Source organism: Amphibalanus amphitrite, unplaced genomic scaffold (assembly GCF_019059575.1).
Source record: "Amphibalanus amphitrite isolate SeventyFive unplaced genomic scaffold, NRLGWU_Aamphi_draft 000213F_arrow, whole genome shotgun sequence".
Lineage (NCBI taxonomy): Eukaryota > Metazoa > Arthropoda > Thecostraca > Balanomorpha > Balanidae > Amphibalanus > Amphibalanus amphitrite.
In genome coordinates this window covers 451,948-468,858 of record NW_024881708.1, presented here as the reverse complement: position 1 = coordinate 468,858, position 16,911 = coordinate 451,948, and the positions used below count along the sequence as shown (strand labels likewise).

Genomic DNA, 16,911 nt, shown 5'->3' with positions numbered 1-16,911 from the left:
CGAGGAACTTCTTGAGGCTCTTCTTTGACTCTGGACGGTCGAAGTTCTTGATCGCACTGACTCGATCGTCGAGAGGAGTGATGCCTCCGCTGGAGATCTGGTGGCCGAGGTAGGAGATGCTTTCCATGCCGAAGGCGCACTTCGATGGGTTGAGGAGCACACCGTTGCGGGAAAGACGGCTGAAGACCTCTCGGAGGTGTGTGAGATGTTCCGAGATGCTGCTGCTGGCGATGAGGATGTCATCTACATAGACGAAGGCGAAGTCCAGGCCACGGAGGATGTGGTCCATGAACCGTTGGAAGGTCTGAGCGCAGTTCCGGAGACCGTACGGCATACGAAGGAACTCGAAGGCGCCGAAGGGCGTTGTGATCGCTGTCTTGGCGATGTCTTCTGGGGCCATAGCTGCCGAGAGCAATGGTCGGGAAGATCGGTGGCGGCGACGGCGACACGGCGATCGCCAGGTGCTGCGGTGCAGCTGCAGAGGTAGCCGGACGGTAGTCGATGAAGCCGATGAGGTAGCTGGACCGTAGTGCAGCAGTAGTAGTCGGCGTTATCCAGATCCACACAGCACAAAATTAGGATCCTCGTGGAGACACACCATCCGCCACTTCCTTCCTACACAAAGAGAGCTGGAGGAGATAGCTCAGGGTGCAGGCCAGTGTCGGTGTGCCAGGGAACACGAGGGGATAGCGATCCCTTAGTGCGTAGAACGCGGGGTCACCAATCTGGCTGGTGTAGCCAGTAGAAACACTGTAACATACAGATATCTCTTGTATTTCGCCTTTGACTTTGACTTTGTTTTGATTTGGGGCATTTCGGCCGAACAGACCATTTCATGCCCTTATTAAAGATGTTGTTCTACACTAGATATTGATGATGCCTAACTACAGTTCCACGAACAGGTTGATATTGCGAAGAAACGAGAAAAGAAGATCTTGCAAGGTGTGATCTGAATCTCCGAGAATCGTGGGTAATGTGAATGGAAGACCGTCATTGTTGCAGCTATTAATGAGTTGTTGCCTTTCTCTATTATATTTTAGGCAGTCGATAATGATGTGGTGGACTGTGATTGGCGTTCGACAGATGTCACATATTGGTCGATCGTCCTTTGTATATATAAAATTGTGCGTATAATGTGTGTGTCCTAGACGCATGCGGGCTAGGACTTTTTCTTCGTGTCTGTTGTGTCTGTTTGATGTGTGCCATTCTGTAATGTCTATTTTTATGCGTCGAAGCTGTGTTGCCCGTGTCGTATCTGTCCATTGTTTTTTCCAGAGGGCTAGTGTTTTTTGTCTTAACAAAGACTTTACGGATTGATATTCAGATGGAATGTTAGTAATGTGCGGTTTGGTAAGAGCAGCTTTCGCGTATTTGTCCGCCTGAATGTTTCCATATATTCCGCTGTGTCCGGGTATCCATATATATTTGATGATAATACCCTGGATTGTTAGTGAGTTATGCAGGTTGTAGATGTGGATACCTAATGGTGAAGATGGAGATTCCTGTTGTAGTGACTGTATTGCTGACCGAGAATCTGTACAAATGACTACTTTATTCCAATGTTTGTCTTTTACAAGCTTCAGGGCTTCATACAATGCATGGAGCTCAGCTACATAAATGCTGGTTTCGTTTTGGAGACGAAATTGTAGAACTATTTGATTGTCGCAGCGGGAAAAAACGGCGATGGACGTGCGTCTACCGTCTTTTGAGCCGTCTGTGTATATGAATTGATGGTCATGATATTGTTCTCTTATTTGAATGAACCTTTGATGTATTTCTTCTTCTGTTGTCTGTGTTTTCGAACGATGTAACAGAAACAATACATCCAAGGGGCATCCACGCCATGGTGCCACGCTCAACTTCGGTAACGGATGAATTTTGGGCTGAATGAAGTCAAGGTCTGTGGAGAATTTTTTAACCCTGGAAGCTATAGTTAATCCAGACCTTTTTTCCGCCGGACCTATATAGTTGTGATGGATTGATGGTAATATATGAAGAGATTTATATGTGTTGTGGTTCGGATGGAACGAAACTTTAGTTACATATCGTAGAGTCTGTTCTATGCGACGAAGGTGTAAAGGCGGAACGAAAGCTTCAACCTGCAAAGATGGAATTGGCGAAGTCTTCATGGCACCGGTAGCTATGCGAATAAAAGAGTTTTGAAGTGTGTCTAACTTTTTTAATGTATTGTCACTGGCCCCAGCATAAATTATGGCGCCATATTCGATGATTGGTAATACAATTGTTTTGTAAAGGCGAAGTAGAGTTTTCCGATCCGCTCCAAAATCCGTGCCTGCGATGCATCGGAATAGGTTCATGCGCTTCATACATTTTACTTTTATATATTGTATATGCTTCACCATGCTTAGTCGGGGATCGAGTACTACCCCGAGAAATTTAAACGAGTCTACGCGAGGGATGATGTTGCCTGATAATCGAAGATCTGATGCTTGACGCATTCGTACGTTTTTTGTGAATGTCATCACAGCCGACTTCGTTGGAGAAAAAATAAAACCGTTGTTTCTGGACCAGCTGTCTATATTATCGAGAGCCTTTTGTAGTCGCGGTATGGAATGCTGTGAATCTAAATCAGAACACCAAATTGCACAGTCATCAGCGAATAACGAACAGGAAATGCCTTGGGGAACCGTGTCAAATAAATCATTTATGATGATGTTGAAGAGAAGAGGTGATAAACAGCTACCTTGCGGTAAGCCATTTTCAAGAAAGTAGGTATTGGAATATAATGATCGAGATCGTACTTGGAAGCTGCGCATGCCAGAAAGAAAACCAACCAAATAGTAAGCGAGATGTCCACGAAAGCCCATCCGATGTAACTTGAAAATCAGTGCCGGTCTATGAACCATGTCGTATGCCCGTGATATGTCTAAGAAAACTGATGTTGTATGTTGTTTGTGTTTGAAAGCTTTTCTTACGTCGGTTTCTAGTCTAATGATGTGATCGTAGGTAGAATGATTTTTTCTGAAACCACTTTGGAATGATGATAATAACTTCTTTTCCTCTAGATACCACGTGATTCTTTTGCTAATCATTCTCTCGAAAATTTTACCAAAACAGCTAGTCAATGCTATCGGTCTGTAATGTTCAGGGTTTCTTCTGTCTTTCCCTGGTTTTGGTAATGGAATTATGTTCGCTGCTCGCCATGCCTCTGGAAAAATGTGTTGAGTCCACAAATCGTTCAAGACTTGCAGCATAAATGCTAAAGCACTCTCCGGTAAATGTCTGAAAAAATCATAATGCAATCTATCAGGACCTACGGAAGTGTTTCCTGTGGAGAAGATCGCATTACGTAATTCAACAATGGTAAACTGATCATTGTACTCTTCCGTGTTGTTTGATGCAAATGCTTGTGCTGGTAAAAGAAACGTTGTCCGACTTCTCTCAATAAATCCAGCCCTGTAATTGCGAGAGGAGCTACAGTGAGCAAAGGTTTCTGCTATCGTGTTAATAATCGCTTGTGGCTCTGATATAATTGTGTCATTAATGTGAAGTATCGGGAGACTTGAGAAACTTCGCTTCCCCGAAAGCGAGCGAACTAAAGACCATATCCTGCTTAAAGGAGTTTGAGAGTTGAATTGAGACAAGAAAGATCGCCATGATGTCTTTTTTGCCTCACGAATAATTTTTCTGCATTTTGCTCTCTCCCTATTTCGTTGTAATAAACTATCCTCATCACGGAGTCGTAAATATCTTCTGAAGGCTCTTTTCCGTTTTGCTATCGCCCTGGCCACTTCCGGAGACCACCATGGAACCCGTTTTCGACCTAGCGACGGTGCTGCGGATGGAATAGATTCATTTGCTGCAGACAAAATGGTATTTGTTAAAAAGGCGATGCCTTGTTCTGGAGAGTGGAATCGTTCATGATCTATATTGCAAAATTCCTCGAACTTCGCCCAGTCTGCTTTCTTCAGGTTCCATCTAGGAATAGAAGCGGAAGTAGCATCATCATCAGATCGGAAAGTTGTACGAAGCTTGATTAGATAGTGATCACTGTGGTAAACATCTGAGTCTACTATCCAATCAAAAAAAGTAGCGATTTGTGGTGAACATATCGAAAGATCGATTGCAGATTCACTATTGTGTGCTAAAGAAAAATGTGTGTTTTCTCCTGTGTTAAGGAGAACCAGGTGATTCATGTCGAGAAAGCGTTCAACTATTTCACCGCGTTCATCAGAGACTCTAATGTTACGGCCCCACATCGGACTGTGGGCATTAAAGTCTCCGAGTAAGAGAAATGGATGTCGGAACTGTGCTATTAGACGGTTGAGATTTCTTTCCAGTGTGTGGTTGTCTGTGTTCGGAGGAATGTAGATGGAACAAATGTCTAAATTCCGTCCGTGCAAACGAATAGTGCAAGCCACCGCTTGCAATGGAGTGTTGAGCGTTATCAAATCATGTACGTAGTCATTGTTGATGTATAAAGCGGAGCCGCCGTGGCGCCGCTCTCCTTCAGTCTCGTCGTATCGATATAACGAATAGTTGAACAGCGAAAAGTTGTATGGATCGGTTGGAAGTAACCATGTTTCTTGTAGCGCTATTACTATGGGTGCTAGTAGAAGAAAGATCATTTTGCTTTCGGCCCAGTTCGAAACTAGGCCTCGGCAGTTCCACTGGAGTAGGTTGTTTATTGTTGTTCTAAGAGAGAGTACCTGTTTGTTACACCACGACGGGGCGAAGCCCAACTTGACGCACGGTTGTGGCCCATTGACACTCTGATAGGAGGACGTGACGTGCGTGCGCTTGACGACTGACTATCCTTTGATGGAGGCTGGGGTCGGGGATCTTTCGACCGCTGGACCCTCGTCCAGCTTGCGGTGGAGCGGCCAGCTCCGGCAGAGGGCTTTGGCTGCCGAGCGATCTCCTGTGAGACCTCAGGCTGTGACTCGGGAGGAGAGGAAGGCATCGGGTCACCAAAGATGGTCTCCGTTGCGTCGTTGGTGTTCGTAGATGTGGTCGTAGATGCTGTCAGGGGTTTCAGACACTGAAGAGGGGGGAGTGCTGAGATCGGGTCAGTCTGAGTACTGCATGAGGTGGTCTCTGTACTGGCGGCCTTGGCATAAGACCGACCGGGAGCCGGAGTGGCTGTTTCGGCTTCCACACGGCGACGAGCGTCGGGGTAGGAGCAGCCGGACTGAGCTTTGATCTCGCAGATACGCTTTTCCTTCTTCCACGTGGGGCACTGAGAGGAAGAGACTGAATGCTCCGAGCTACCACAGCTGAGACAAGTAACTGGTTTGGTGCAAGCAGAGTCCGCATGAGGGGCTTCACCACACTTCTGACAGCGGGCAGCCTGACGGCAGGTGGCACTGCCGTGACCGAATCGCTGACATTTGAAACAGCGGAGCGGATTGGGAATGAAAACTCGGACGTCTTTCTTGAGCCAGCCGATGGCGATCTTCTCGGGCAGGGTGGTGGAGTCGAAAGTCAGAACGAGCAAACTAGTGTCCTGTCGCTGACCATCGCGGAAGGTAGTCAGCCGTCTGACGTGTGTTACTCCCTCTCCTCTCAGCTCTGACTGGATCTCATCCTCGGTCATGTGGCGGATCTCGGGGGCAAAAATCGTGCCTTTGCAAGAGTTGCGACTCTGGTGGAGAGAGACTGTCACCTGTTTGCCACAGAACATGGTTGTCTTCAGGAGTGCTTTTGTGTCCCTTCGATTGTGAGTTTTGATCACGAGAGTGCCGTTAGCTGGAGCTTCGATGTCGGGGCCATGCTGTCCACAGATAGCAGCGATCTGCTTCTGAGGCCAAAAAACGTTGATCTTCCGGAAAGAGAAGTCACTATCGCTAGCCTTCACTACCAGATAAGAGCCGTCGAGAGCCAAGTACGGTTCGAGTGGAGAGCGATCGACAGAAGCACAGGCAGGTGCGTTGGCCAAGTTCGTGCGCGGGTCAGAGCTCCGGGAGTGGTCGGTGGACGGGCGAGGGTCATGGCTCCGGGCGAGGTCGGTAGACGAGCGAGGGTCAGAGTGCCGGGCGGGGTCAGAGGTCAGGTCAGCGGTCAGGGCGTGGTCAGTGGACGAGCGAGGGTCGGTACCGGGTAGATCAGTCGAAGGGTGGGTAGAGGAGGGGGGGTTGACGGTCGGGCGGGAGTCGGTGTCCATGGCAGGGGGAGGGGTCGGATTTAGAGGAGAGTCAGAGTCGGATTCGGAAAAAGAATCGGATAGCGGGCGCTGACGGCGCCGCTTCCCCATCGTGGGGCAACTGGATGCGGTTGTGGGCAGTGAGGGAGAGTGAGCTGGAACAACTGGTAAAAGGTTGGTAGTGAGGGGTTGGGGATGCGCGTAGGAGAGCTCTCAAAACAAACCCGTGAAATGCCAACTGCCGAAGCAAGTTAACGATCACCTTAGCCTGTGATGAGTATTTCGCCACAAAATCGAGACATATATAGTTTTACATACGAACTTAGTTGTCTAGTATTGCACACATGTTGGCGAGAACATCGAATGTAATAAACGAATACATATGGTTTTTAATATACACATAGCCAATACAGTTGTCCAAACAATACAGCAGTTTAAGCGAACGGAACGTTAAAAGGGGGGCGCACAACTTAATCGAAGGCTTTAGCAATTTAGAGACTGGTAAAAGCGACACCTATTAACAAAACTGTAACTCGCGGTTCACAGCATCTAGCGGCGACCGGCAGAAGTACATGGGCCTAGCGGTGACCGGCAGCAGTACATGGCTACAGGCATCCTATAAAATTACTTTTACGATTGCAGACCACGTACGAAATTGTTCTTTACCGAGATCTCAACATACATTTTCAATACTTACAGATTAGTTTGTTTCATTTATTTTTGTCACCATCATGCCCACAACCAACGAAAACGAATTGCGTTTCCTTGCTAACTGCTGATTACCCAGAATGTAACACTAGCTAGCGCGCACCCAGCCGGGCCCCTACTTATTCCTGAAATCGACACGAATAAATACACATCCAGCAGAAAACTGAGATACTTAACACAACCAAACCTGAATGAAACGACCCGTAGTCCTTATCCTTACTTTCAAACGTGAATTTGACAGTTTGGATGCTAAATTATCCTGAATAAAACATTCAGATTCTAGCACAATATTTTGATTTAGATCAAGATTCAAGATGAAAGTCTCACTCGACCTAAATATATCAGATGATACCCTTTACAAAAGAATGGTGTCAAAACCATCAAAACTACTGCTGTTCTAAAGCTGTCGTTTGGCATGGTATCGGATATTTACTCAGACGTACGCAAAACCTCAGTGGCTATGTGTTAAGTATAAACATGTCTATAGGCTGCTAAAATGTTTGATGTGTTTGTTGCTAGACATTTTTACGGAGCGAGCGAAGCGAGCGTAGTCTTTCCTTAGATTAACGGAAATTTCTGAGTATGAGCGGCCGGCCGGCCGGCCGGCCGTGCGGACGCTTTTGCGAGGCTTATATCTCAGCAACCACTTGACCGATTTACATGCGGTAATTTTTGTAGGGTAGCTTCATTCCTTTTACCAAGTATTGGACTATTCCCGATGCATGTGGGTGACCCCTTATGCACGTGCCACGTGCAAAACGAAGAGGTGTCAGTTTTGTAATTGTTGCAATATCTCGGTAACTATTTGGCCGATTGCGCTCAAAGTTGGCATGTAGGTAGGCACCCACTAGGCACTGCATATCCATGTGCCAGAGTTGGGGTGCTGCTGCACGTGCGCACATGCAGGGGTCGTTTCCAGATCTCGAGAACGGCTCGACCGATTGCGCTTAAATTTGGTACACAGTTAGGAATCGGTTAGTAGGGTGCCGTGCACAAGTCAGTTGGGACCCATTTTGCACGTGCGCACGTGCAGGGTGCCGCTTCCAGATCTCGAGAACGGCTGGCCCGGTTGTGCCCAAATTTGGCACATCACTAGAGACCGGTTAGTAAGGTGCCGTGCACAAGTCAGTTGGAGGTACCCCCTCGAAATTTCGCACGTGCAAGGCCCACCCTCTCGCTCGCTCCGTTAGTCGCCCCAAAAGGCGTTATACTGGTTACGGAGCGAGCGAAGCGAGCGTAGTCTTTCCTTAGATTAACGGAAATTTCTGAGTATGAGCGGCCGGCCGGCCGTGGTCACGCTTTTGCGAGGCTTATATCTCAGCAACCACTTGACCGATTTACACGCGGTAATTTTTGTAGGGTAGCTTCATTCCTTCTACCAAGTATTGGACTATTCCTGATGCATGTGGGTGACCCCTTATGCACGTGCCACGTGCAAAAAGAAGAGGTGTCCGTTTAGTAATTGTTGCAATATCTCGGTAACTACTTGGCCGATTGCGCTGAAAGTTGGCATGTAGGTAGGCACCCACTTGGCACTGCATATCCATGTGCCAGAGTTGGGGTGCTGCTGCGCGTGCGCACGTGCAGGGGTCGTTTCCAGATCTCGAGAACGGCTCGACTGATTGCGCTCAAATTTGGTACACAGTTAGGGACCGGTTAGTAGGGTGCCGTGCACAAGTCAGTTGGGACCCATTTTGCACGTGCGCACGTGCAGGGTGCCGCTTCCAGATCTCGAGAACGGCTGGGCCGATTGTGCCCAAATTTGGCACGTCGCTAGAGACCGGTTAGTAGGGTGCCGTTCACAAGTCAGTTGGAGGTACCCCCTCGCAATTTCGCACGTGCAAGGCCCACCCTCTCGCTCGCTCCGTTAGTCGCCCCAAAAGGAGTTATACTGGTGTATCATTGATACGCAATGTATCATTACATATGAAAAAAGATATATGTAGGTACTTGTGTCTGCCTGCACTTACAAAATAGAGTATCTGCGAATACCACTCATGCCACACCTAACATACCTAAAATATGCACAAAAACATAAAACAAATACACCTTCCTCCCTTTTCACCCAAGATCACCTCTGTGATGACATTTCGTTCGTAATGTCAATCAAACAACTCAAACGTACAAATAAGAAAAGTTGATTAACTAATACTAACGCACGCATCAAATGATTCATATTAGCTGTTTTCACGACGGCCAACTGGTACACATTTGGTGCACATTTGTTGCAGATTAGGTGCAGATTTGGTCAAATTAGGTTCAGTGTGTCTCTTAGTAGCTATCAGCTAGGGCTGCACTAATTGCTTATACCCCTGCTTTGTCATATTATCAGAGAGTATCATCGATTAAAACACTGAAATAAATTCATAAAATAAATATATTTTCTGTAAAAGAGATTAGGTGCAGATTTGGTCAAATTAGGTGCACTCGCCCGATAGCCCGTCGTGAAAACGGCTAATGCTTCCCTGAACAAGTCTCATCATCTTCGCGACGCCTCATTTTAGGAGCCTGTGATCGCCTATGACATTACTTAATGAGCCTTCCTCTGTTTCCTACAGGGGAGGCCATATTAGCCATAACAGACGATTAAAAGTGCATTATTACAGTGTACCCGGGACCGAACTGATCGACAAAAATCATATTAAAACGTAAAGTCCAATTAAATTATGAATGTAAGATCAAGTACCATAACTCAATGAAACAAGAAACAACTATTTGTATATAAGTTATATAGCACTATAAGATATAAGCACGTTTCGACTGCATCCACTTCTTTGCGAGTCCTCCGAGCCGCTCCTACGGCTGACCCATTTTCACCCTGACCATTCCTGTACCCCACTACTGCCGAGAGGCCAGAGGCGTAACTCCGCTCCGTCCAGCCCAGCGGTCTACTCAACCAGAGGCACTTCGCTCGGAGTCGCGGACGACTTGACGAACATCTGAGAGAAGTTTGAGACGATCGAGGCCTTCCGTTTGTACCACTTATCCGTCTTCTGCCTGTGGTAGGTCGGATCAGTCTCCATGATCGCCAGCATCTTCGAAGACTGGTATTGCTCGTCCTCTTCGTCAGATTTGTGGTGTTGTCTCTCATTCTTCGTGATGTAGGAGAGCAGTTCTTCCTGCGTTACTATCCCGACTATGATATCTTTGGTCGCCGTTTGGCCGTTGCCCAAAACTGAAATTTTCGGTTGCATTTAATGCCAAATCACCCCAAACAGCTGTATCATAGCAATAAAATCAAATAGATTAAAATAAAGGTTAGCAAGTAAAGGTAAACGAGCAAATAAAATGAAGGTTTAAATGGACATGACACTCGAAACCTTATGCATATTTATCACTTGGTAAACATAAATGACGATCATGCGAAATGGCTCCGAATTAGGAACATGACAGTTGCAACTTATATGTAAGCATCATAAATGTAATGACTCCAACTTTTAGCATAAGTTTGCTGACACGAAAACTAGGTCCAAGTATGATCTGTTGTAATTAGCTTGCCATACAGTATACATGAAGGATGTCTAATGCAGCTGTAAATAATTAAAATGCTTCCTTGTAGTTTTGCTTCTTAAGTGCAACTAATGGCCATTTTATATCTAATGCTTACACATATTCTGGGTCTGAAGGACAACTGCGGATCGTTGTTTCTTCAGAAGCCGCGCCAGCCTGCCAAGGCTGTCATTCATATAAACCTTGCTAAACTCGCCATGCAGCACCTAGAAAGGTTGTGTGAACGTGTCAGATGTCGCCTAAGCAGCAAATACAAATGACGGACATCAGATGGCACATTGCAGACGTAAGTTATACATGCACGCATATTGTCCATGAATAAAGTTTAGCTGAAAGAAGAATACCAAATACATCCTAAGCATTGAAACGTTTTTTTTTCCTTTTGAAGAGGCACCTTGATACATTTGAAGGAAGATGTCACGGTACCTTAGGTTCCTGTTTCCTTATGCGTAGCTTTATTGTCACCTATGCACTCACCCCTGCCACTGGTGTGAAGGCCTGGACTTGGCCGTCCATCAGCTTCGACAGCATGACTTCTAGACTAACCACGCCGCAAATGTCTCTGAAACAAATGCCTCGAAAATTCACGTCCGATCTCATTTTCGTCACAACCGACGGATGTGCATCTCGGGTAACTGAAGAATGAGCTTAACTAGGTGATAAGAAGAACCTAATAAATTCATACTGAGTTTGTATGTAGTTCGTTCCCATTTCAATATACAGGGTGTCTCAAAAAAAGTGTCACGGTTTTGAACATCTCCCGTTTCGTAACCATAAGGCCTACATCATTCAAATTTTCCAGATTTAGTGGCAATAATTTGACATTTTATGTGGTAAAATTACGAGTACCTAGGCAGAATGGTTTTTACACTAGAACAAAAAAAATAAAAAAGCTCAATTTTCGTGCTCTAGGAGATGATACGTCACAGCCTGCCGTCGGTCCTGAAGAGTCTGGGCCCCGTTCGCCTGATGAATCCAGAAACAAGATCATCAATGCATTTTTGAAACCTTTTTACGTTAGAACACCGTGTACAACTGCCATCTGGAGCACAGCAGCAAGCTGAAACACAGCCACAAACATGGGCAGCGATCAACACTGATTGATTTTCAGACGACTCGAGTTTCCATGCCTCGACGGCATCTTTGATGGAAAAAGCTTCTACTCGGTTTTGTTCCGAAACACATAAAGAGAAGAAAGGATAGCTGATGGACAGTTTTAATGTTCCTACTCAAACATGCACAATTTCTGGGTGTGCGCAATGTGGCAGTGTGTCACAAGTCCTTTGCACGGTGTCAGCGACTGCAGCTTTTGACGGAAGAGTCATGCATGGCAACGGCGCTGTCCTGAGACTAATGGGTGATTGCAATTCCATTGTCTGTTTTTCATGGCGTTTTTTGGTCTCTTATAGTTGTAGATAATAACTGACGAGCACGTTGGTGGGTGCAACAAGCAAAAGCCGAAGTCCCACCGAAATCGTCAGCAGACAGTGACGTATACCATCTCCTATAGCACTCAAAATTGAGATTTTTTATTTTTTTGTTCCGGTGCAAAAACCATTTTTCCTAAGAGCTTGAAATTCTGCCACACAAAATGTCATACTATTGCCACTAAATTTGGAAAATTTGAACGATGTAGGTCATGTAGTTAGGAAATGGGAGATGTTCAAAACCGTGACACTTTTTTGAGACACCCTGTAGAAGCCCTCATTCACAGCGACTTCGCTGGATGCCCTCAGCTGTACGACCCTTACCCAGCATCATTGATGACGGGCAGCTGATCGAATCCCTCCCTCTTCATGATATCGACGGCGTCCTGGACAGTGACCTCCGGCAGCAGCGTCATGGGAGCCGTCACCTTCAGCACGGATACAAGGAGCTGGCACCACCTACGGTGGTCGAGCAGCGTCACATGAGAAAGAGGCACTTGCTGCCTGTAACGATTTCATTTTGCTTAGTGATGTAGAGGAGCATAAACCAATGAGAAACAAAGAAAAACTCACCTAGATATTTATCTCTTTCTATGACGTCTGTCCTTTTGATTTAACGATCATACATTTGTGTTGGAAATTATAAAAGTATTGGAAGCGCAGTCCCTCCGGACAGACCATGAATAACACTTGCGTTGGATGATTATGGGCACTGTCTGGTTTGTAAAATGCAAGGTGATTTACCAGGTGTCATGTTTGGGCACCAGGGAGTCGCAGAAGCCACGGGTGGCCATCCAGTCGTCATCCAGGAACCTGGTCATGTAGTTTCGGACGCTGTCCGGGAGAATGACGACCACAAGAGAACCCTCGGGAAGGTCACGGGCCGCCTGAAGCGAACAATATGGACAAACAGAACAGCAAAACATGGAATCTGTAGCATTTACCTACAACAGGACGCGTTGCGGGACACGGATGTTATCTGTAATAATCGAGAATATACCTCAGGAGTACACAAGGGGATCAGCGTCAGCGATCGTTATATAGGGCACATTCAGAAGACCCAGCGGACAGTGAGTTTAGAGTTACCTGGCACGCGGCGTGGACGGCGGCCCCACTGCTGCCGCCGATCAGCAGTCCCTCCTCCCGGATCAGGCGACGCGCCATCAGGAAGGCCGGCTTGTCACTCATCTTCACCCACTTGTCAATGACGCCGTAGTCTGCGCGTAAGGTGGCGGGACGGTGGAGAGAATGTTTCGTGATTTTGTTTTGACTGAATCTGTTACTAAGCATCGACATCTTGATTTGCATTGGGGACAAACTAAACATAATTAAGTCCGATATGACCCATGAAACATCCAGAATATTCTTGCAAGTGTACAGTAAGCACTCCTTAGACCTGAGAGCTCGGCCGATCCCTTTCGAGTATGGGCTGAGAGGATAAAATACAGCGTTAGTACGCGACATTTACCGAGCACTGTGGGCTGAAACTCTGAGCCGATCCCCTCCACGGCCCCGGACGGGCCGCAGTTCTCGGCTCCGTCCCCGTAGCCCATCACCGAACTGTGTGGGTCCACGCCCACGATCACACAGTTAGGGTTACTCTCCTTCAGTCGGCGTCCCAGGCCGGTGATGGTTCCGCCAGTGCCGGTACCTGCCGCAGCGACATTGGCATTAGAGAATACATCTTCACTGCTGAAGATATAAGGCAAGACCCATTTTCACATGCCACTGATTTCCATCAACAAAGACTAACCATGACAAACGCTGCACTTTCGGTACACCATGAAGTAAGTTGTCCCAGTTTAGGACAATAACAACACAAGCTTTCTCCACTCTCAGATTGTCCCATCACCTCCGACGGCCATGTCCACTTGTCCCCCGCACTGTTCCAGGATCTCCGCCGCCGTCGTGTCATAGTGCGCCAGCGGGTTCCCAGCGTTCCGGTACTGGTCGAGAATGACAGCGCCAGGTATCTCCTTCTGTAAAAGCACAGCACTTGGTAAAAGAGAGGTACTCGCCTCCAACTAAACCTACATGACTAACTGTTCTCAAAGCCTGCTCGATATTTTAGATACAGTCTGCGTAGCTCTCACGGTTAGGGTTTCGAGAAGCGATCTCGTTCGCTCTCGTTCGCTGACCTGAAGCTGCTGCGCCACGGAGATGTGGCTCTCTGGCGAGTCCCAGTGGGCGGACGTCGGCGTGCGGACAATCTCCGCTCCCAGGGCGCGCAGCACGGCCACCTTCTCGTTGGACATCTTCTCCGGCATCACGATGATGGTGCGGTAGCCCTTGACGGCCGCCACCAGAGCCAGGCCGATGCCTGAAAGGCAGTTATCGTGATTGCTCTTCAGATGAATTGAACAGTTATGTTGCGAATATTTTTACTGATCCGCAAGTTTGACATTCTTAAATGCTTCTGGATTTTTTTTTTTTTTTGAGGCTCTCTGACATTTTTTAGTTGTCTTGCAGCTTGCACTGAGGGGGTAGTTGAATAATTTAACATTACCGGTGTTTCCGGAGGTGGGCTCGATCAGCGTCGCTCCCGGCTTCAGTCTGCCGTCTCTCTCAGCCTCCTCCACCATCCGCATGGCCACGCGGTCCTTGATGCTGCCACCCGGGTTGAAGTACTCACACTTCACGTCTGAAAATGCACCACAAAATTTAGCAGAAGGAATCTACCGTGACATTTTACTAAGAAGCAATATTTGAAGCAGAACGATAAGCCATGCAAAATTATTCCCCAGTATGCTTCATTCTGTTTTGATTTTCGAGTGTCTTTATAGTGTTGCATAATTATGACCATCACCTTTACCTATGTATCAATCGGTATCACTACGATAAAGCAAGTAAGCTCGAGGCACAGTTTATTGGTTTTACAAGACACGTCCTGGAATTAAATGTCAAGAAAGTAAAAAAAAAAAAAAAATCATACGACATTCGGATTAAGCAATGCTTACACATTTCACATTTCAATCCGAGCGATTGCGGAATCTTGTTGAGCTTCACAAGTGGCGTGCTTCCAATCATTTTGAGGATGTTGTTCATAGATTTGCGGTCATCGCGGCCGCTGGGGTACCTATGGATGTATTTATAATAGTTATCAGCGTTGGTACATTATTTGAGAATAAACATAAGTTCAGAAACATGAAAATGCTGGTAGTAATTGGAGATAAAATTCATTTAGCCAGGCCACCCCGAGGTAGTTCAGGAAAATGATGCCTTCATGCTTCACGTATTAGGAAATTGTGTATAAGTAAACCTATTTAAGACAAACAACGCGCTACATTTCATATGACATCTGCAGCCTCTGTGCACGTTTGCACGTTCCCTCACTCACGGGCAGCGGCGCCGGTGCGGGCTGGTGATGGCATCGGCCCCCGGCCTCCAGGTGCAGCGAGACGGCTGATCGGGCCTGGCCAGCTCCCCGTCCCCGGCCCCCCTCCTCACCAGCTCCCCGCCTCCTCCGCCCAGAGACAGCGAGGAGATGGCTCGCTTCGCCTCGGTCAGATTAGGCGGCATGGCGCGGTGGGGTGTCGAGACGCCTATAGTGCAACTGCCGGAGGGAAAACTTGATACCTTTCTGTTTAAATTGTTAACCCGCGCCCCAGTGGCGGTCTCAGCCAACTTCGCCCTAGTGGGGGGGGGGGGGGGGGCATATGTTACCACCCACCTCTAACTCAAAAACTAAGAGGGCTACTGCTAGAAAGACGCGGTAAAAACAGTCGATAGCTCTCAATGCGTACGTTTGAAAGTATTTTGTCATTTTTCACCTTAGAGCAATATTGGGGTCACCAGAGGTCATCAAAGGTGAAAATTTGCCAATTGTCATTATATTTTTCAGAAAACATGCCGCTATCTCAGACACTATGGTAGCTAGAAAAACGCATTGAAAAGCAATCGATAGCTTTTGAGCTCTTCTTTTGATAAGGACATTATCAAAATTGACCTCAGGTCAACGGTTTAGCCTCCAGAGGGCAAAAACTCCAAAAATAGCTGTTTTTACGAAAAGTGTTTTTCGACAATTTCTTTCGACTCCAAAAAGCCACGACATTTCTATTGCCAGAGTCGTGTTCCCCTTTGCCGAGACGCGTCGATTGAACTATAATTTGACCTTGAAAGGTCAACTTGAAAATTTGACCTCAGGTCAAGGTCATGACCTGACCGGATAAGGTCATGTTGCATATCAGTCGATGCGTCTCAACAAGACAAACACAATGAGACCATCCCCAGCGTTCTATCTCTTTCCAATCGCGAGTTATTGGCAAAAAACTGTTTGTAGCCTCAAATGACCTCGGATGACCTTTCTAGAGGCTATCAGCAAAAATGACACCTTGGTCATCACGAGTGGTCTAAATTATTGTGATTCTGAAATATTTGGACTGTTCCTATGCGTACACACGGATCTAGAAGCATTTTCATTTTTCTCCATTGACTTGTAATGGAAAGGTCACGCCACTGACCTGACCTTAGGTCAGGGATATAAAAAATCCGAGATATACAAATTGTAGGCGCCCATAACAGCGTGCAATCCACCAAGTTTAAAACCTTTCTGACAAACACTGCAGGCTGGACAGGATTGCAAACTTTTTTTAGGCTTGATCAGTTAACTTGACCTGGTGACCTGACCTGACATGACCTGGGGTCAAAAATTTCACACATTGTCCAAAATTGATGTACCAAAAGCTACGCCAAGCGGCGCGGCGCTACGCGCCGCGGTTTTTTATTCACACGCAAAAAACGCGACAGGGTGGTAACATATGCCCCCCCCCACTGGGGCGAAGGTTAATTGGAGCGTTTATACGCTTATTCTGAGTAAGTCATGACCACATATCTTTGCTCCATCCTAATTGAATAGGCAGGTATTTATAAAGATACAAAAATGATCAATAACATGGCAGAAATGCAAAACTTTTATTGCAAAATAGGCCAAAAATGACAATAAGCTTTCGCTTTAAAGCATGATCTGATTCATGACGCCTAGATGAATAGTTGTCTTCAGCTTAAAATGGCTCAAAATATTAATGTTTTACTTAAAAAATCAGGTGGTTTGCACAGTTTTCCGGTAAGAGTTAAACACCCGTTTGTTTCGCCAGGACTGTGATCACCGTATCAGTTTTACCAGTCTCAGAAGTTCAGCACTCACACATACCGGAGGTAGCGGAG

General features: G+C 46.6%; 2 protein-coding genes across 2 annotated transcripts; both read right to left on the bottom strand.

Moving 5' to 3' along the window:
- Positions 1-9,219: 9,219 nt before the first annotated feature.
- LOC122385275 lies at positions 9,220-10,890 on the bottom strand. The gene is made up of 3 exons (XM_043373419.1): positions 10,799-10,890; positions 10,419-10,527; positions 9,220-9,986 (listed from the first exon to the last, which is right to left on the bottom strand). Exons 1-3 carry the CDS (start codon positions 10,850-10,852, stop codon positions 9,700-9,702), a joined length of 450 nt encoding a protein of 149 aa, XP_043229354.1. The 5' UTR covers positions 10,853-10,890; the 3' UTR covers positions 9,220-9,699.
- Positions 10,891-12,068: 1,178 nt separating this feature from the next.
- LOC122385267 (cystathionine beta-synthase-like protein) lies at positions 12,069-15,281 on the bottom strand. Its single transcript, XM_043373407.1, has 9 exons — positions 15,086-15,281; positions 14,706-14,824; positions 14,255-14,389; positions 13,887-14,068; positions 13,601-13,727; positions 13,217-13,399; positions 12,835-12,965; positions 12,493-12,635; positions 12,069-12,207 (listed from the first exon to the last, which is right to left on the bottom strand). Exons 1-9 carry the CDS (start codon positions 15,265-15,267, stop codon positions 12,069-12,071), a joined length of 1,341 nt encoding a protein of 446 aa, XP_043229342.1. The 5' UTR covers positions 15,268-15,281.
- Positions 15,282-16,911: the final 1,630 nt, after the last annotated feature.